At 34.4% G+C, this 4,118-nt stretch overlaps 1 protein-coding gene across 1 annotated transcript; it reads left to right on the top strand.

Moving 5' to 3' along the window:
- The first annotated feature begins 2,786 nt into the window (after window positions 1-2,786).
- Window positions 2,787-3,626, top strand: LOC109338504. Its single transcript, XM_019575764.1, has one exon. The coding sequence runs from the start codon at window positions 2,787-2,789 to the stop codon at window positions 3,624-3,626; it is 840 nt and encodes a 279-aa protein (XP_019431309.1).
- Window positions 3,627-4,118: the final 492 nt, after the last annotated feature.

Raw genomic sequence — 4,118 nt, 5'->3', positions numbered from 1 at the left:
ATTATTCTATGGAGTCATCAAAAGAACATGAGGCTGAGTTGGTTCTTGACTTTAATCTTATCTTTTCATTTGAGGTCGTGGTTTGTGCAATCTGCAATCAACACTTGGCAGTTTCATAGAATTTCCTAGAAAAAACATGATGAACATCACATGTCTCATTTCATTTTGTATCTCATGCTAATTAAAAATATTTATTTAATTAAAAATAAAAATTAATATTTTACTATTATTTTGTGAAGTTTAATTAACTAGAGACAAGAAAATTATGAGATAGAGGATCTTGTCCAAAAACAAACAAATTGATCCATATATAATTTTTGTTTGTTTTCCAAAATTGAAAAGAGCTTCTTCAGCTAAAAATAAAACGTTAGAAAAAACCTTCTTTACGCACACAGTTCTTTGCATTTGCTAACAACTCCATACATATCAATAAATCTCTACTTTATGTTTAACAAATCACTCATCTACCAACTACTTTGATTAAATATACTACGTCATTTAATTGTGAAGTTAACAATATTATAATTATAATTACTAGAGTTTTATGGGCACTGTCCTACTTAACAACTCATAATTTTTAATTTAAGAAATATAATATTATAGATAATACTTTTATAAATAAAAGTTATATAGAGTAAACTTTAAACAATAAAAGATGTGAAATTTATTATGAGTAAAAATAATATATTTAACTTCCAATGGTGATAGTTTAATTTGTAAATCAATTTGTAAATTGTACCATGTAAGTTAATATGTATTAATAAATATGATAAAGCTAATTTATATCAACTAACTAATCCTCCAGGTTCTTCTAGGAAGGGTTACTGAATTCCTATAAAGTTTCCCCAACTCAGCATTCTCTCTGCAAATACAATACAGAATCAAATGCCTCTTCATGATCTAAGATATCCCCTTATCATATTATTTTAGTTTTTAGAATTTTTCTTTAGATAATAGTAAAATATTATACAGGTTATGATTTTAGTGATTTAGATAGAACTTATCATCTGATATAATGAGATACACAATAAATATACTTCAATATATTAATGTTTGTAGTATCATAGCCAATACCAACAAATCCATCTAACAATGATCTGTCATTATATTTCCTGACACTTTTTGTTCTACTGTTGAATCTAATTCTCAGTTCTCTTGAATCTTATCTATAGTTCTTTGTTTTCCTTGCAATGCTCTCATGTTCCTTTTATTCCAAACAAAATACACACAAGTACTCCATGCTAATTTGTCATTTTATCACCTGAAATATTTTGTTTTCTTCTTTAAGGAGAAAAAAATAATAATTGTAATTTGTAAAGTTCTAATCCAAGCTGGATTCACTTATGTATTGGAGGATTCAATACTAGAAAAGATGGTGATATGTGACATTAAAAACATTTAATAATGTAGATTTTAAATAATTTATTTTTTAAATTTTTAAATCAATTTGGGTCTCACATTATAATATTAGATTTTCCAGTATATCTCAGCTCGTTTGATTCTTGTGTCCCAAGTTCATCTTTCTCGACATAACATGAAGAGTTATAATACAATAGATTGGGAGTTGGGACGAGCATTTTTAATGAGAAGAGAGTACGTTCAGATTAAATTTTCCATGCATTATTCAAAATGCTAGCAATAGTTCTTATTCTTTGTTATTTTTATTATTTTCCAACGTGATTTTAACTGTTGTTAAAGAAAAAGAACATGCCTTATTTTTTTAATATCTAATGTTTTTTTGCAAATTTAGATGGTGTGTCCCAATCTTGTACAAGATTTATATTATTTAAATATTAATGTCTATGGTATAATATCAAATCATATATTTTGTCACCCATGTTCAATTGAATGTGGGGGGCTTGACGTTCCATACTTCCATTTACATTTAGATTTAGGTGCGATTTGGGTTTATTGGAGTCTCCTCCTACCTTGTCAATAAAGCAACCTCATAATATTTCAGCAACTACAAATGATATGCATCAAAGCCTAGCAAAGGTCATTGACCAAAATCATACGGTTAGAATGACCCAGGATACACCGCATCAGGCACAATGTGCTTCGGTCAAAACTGGTGCACCAGGCACTACGCCTCGGTTAGGCTTGGTGCACCAAGACAGTGTCCCAGTACTGTGCCTCAGTCAGAATTACTGAACCAGAAACAAAGTGCCTTAGTTAAATGTGATGCTTCAGACATGGGACATAGCGCAGGTATCATGCATCAAGCTGAAGGCACCTCGGTTAGGATTGGCGCATCACACATCAGGCATGACACAGGCGAGGCGCATTAGACTCAACAGACTTCGGTCAAGGCTGACGCATCTGATATAAAACATGGTGCAGGCATGGCGCATCAAGCATGGGCCACGTGACTCAAACCTGGCTTGGTCAGAAATCAATCACGTGGGCTTTTATTTTACTCACATGTTTTCCATGGGCTATTTTTGTATATTCTAAAAAGGGTTCATCCCAAAGTTGGTTGGGGTAGTTAATAGTTTGTTTTGATTTGTTTCTTATCAATTAGTTAGTTAGCTTAGGCTTTAAGTAATTAGTTTGGCATTATAGCTTGTATAAATTAGCACCTTGTGCTCGATAATCAATATGAAAAAATGAGGTATATTCAACAAAATCGTAATATGGTATCAGAGCCTTTATATTGAAGGCTCTGTTTACCAAAGTTGCAGAAACCTCAAGAACATCCAAGAAGATAACAAAAAGGAGCCTCTGACCAAGATTTCTGGTCAAGAAGAAAGGCATTTCAGGAACCTCAAGTAGTGCAGCCAAGAATCATGGCAAATTTGCCAACAACAGAAGACCAAAGGAGTATGTTGCCATCTCAAGACAGCTATCATATCCATAACCCATACTATCTTCATCCAGGAGATAGCCTAGAGTCTGTCCTTGTGACATCACCCCTACAAACCAACAATTATGACTCCTGGATGAGAGCTATGAAAAAGACATTGTTATCCAAAAACAAATTCAAATTTGTTGATGGAACAATAAAACCACCTCCTCATTCGAGCTTTGAGTGTGACATATGGGAAAGGTGTAACACAATGGTGATATCTTATATTACAAGATGCCTCATACCCTCAATAGCACAAAGCACCATCTACATTGACAATGCACAGGAATTATGGCCAGATTTGAGAGAAAGATTTTCAGAAGGAGACCATTTCAGAATGTTAGATGTTTTGCAAGAAATACACTCAATGAGACAAGGAGAAAGGAGTATATCAGATTTTCACACAAACCTCAAGACCCTTTGGGAGGAACTTGAATCTTTGAGACCATTACCATCATGCATTTGTGAAAACAAGTGCAACTGTGGATCAACAAAGGTCATCAAGGACCAGCGTGAAGTAGAGCATGTTATTTGCTTCCTCAAGGGATTAAATGATGAATTCAGTAGCACAAGAGCACAAATTCTTCTCATGGATCATCTACCTCAAATAAACAAAGCATTCTCTCTGGTTCTACAGCAAGAAAGACAAGTCAATGGTGCAAGTTTATCTGTGTCAAAGGTGATGTTCAACTACACTAATGAAAAACCTACACCAACCAAGACAGACACTACACAACAATGGAAACCTAGATTCACACAACCAAGAGGAAGCTACATATAAGGAAGAGGCAGAGGCTATGGAAGAGGCTACAACAGCCAAAGGAGTAATGGAACAAAGGTTTGTACATACTATGGAAGAGATAGGCACACAATAGACACTTGCTACTTTAAACATGGATTCCCTCCTAACACCAATCAAGGTAGAACAAGGCAAGAGACCAGTGCAGTGAACATGAACACCACACATGACAGACCCTCAAAAAAGGATGGGAAGGAGCAGACACCAATTAATGAACCAAAAGACACCTCCTTTAACTTTGGCCCTGAGCAATTTGCTCAACTTACATCCCTTCTCAAGAGCATTGGCCCTAGCCATAATGTGAACCAGCTGAGAGTCATGCCAAGGAACAACTCACAAAACAACAAAGATCAAGAACATCAGGATACCTCAGGTATAGATTCTTGTTAGATACCAGACACATGGGCTACTGACCATGTATGCCCACAAGTGTCACATTTTTCAGCCTTTAAACATATAAGGCCTATCACTATA

Source organism: Lupinus angustifolius, unplaced genomic scaffold, assembly GCF_001865875.1.
Source record: "Lupinus angustifolius cultivar Tanjil unplaced genomic scaffold, LupAngTanjil_v1.0 Scaffold_27_20, whole genome shotgun sequence".
Taxonomy (NCBI): Eukaryota; Viridiplantae; Streptophyta; class Magnoliopsida; order Fabales; family Fabaceae; genus Lupinus; species Lupinus angustifolius.
The sequence above is the reverse complement of the archived record's forward strand: the minus strand, read 5'-3'. Positions and strand labels throughout refer to the sequence as shown.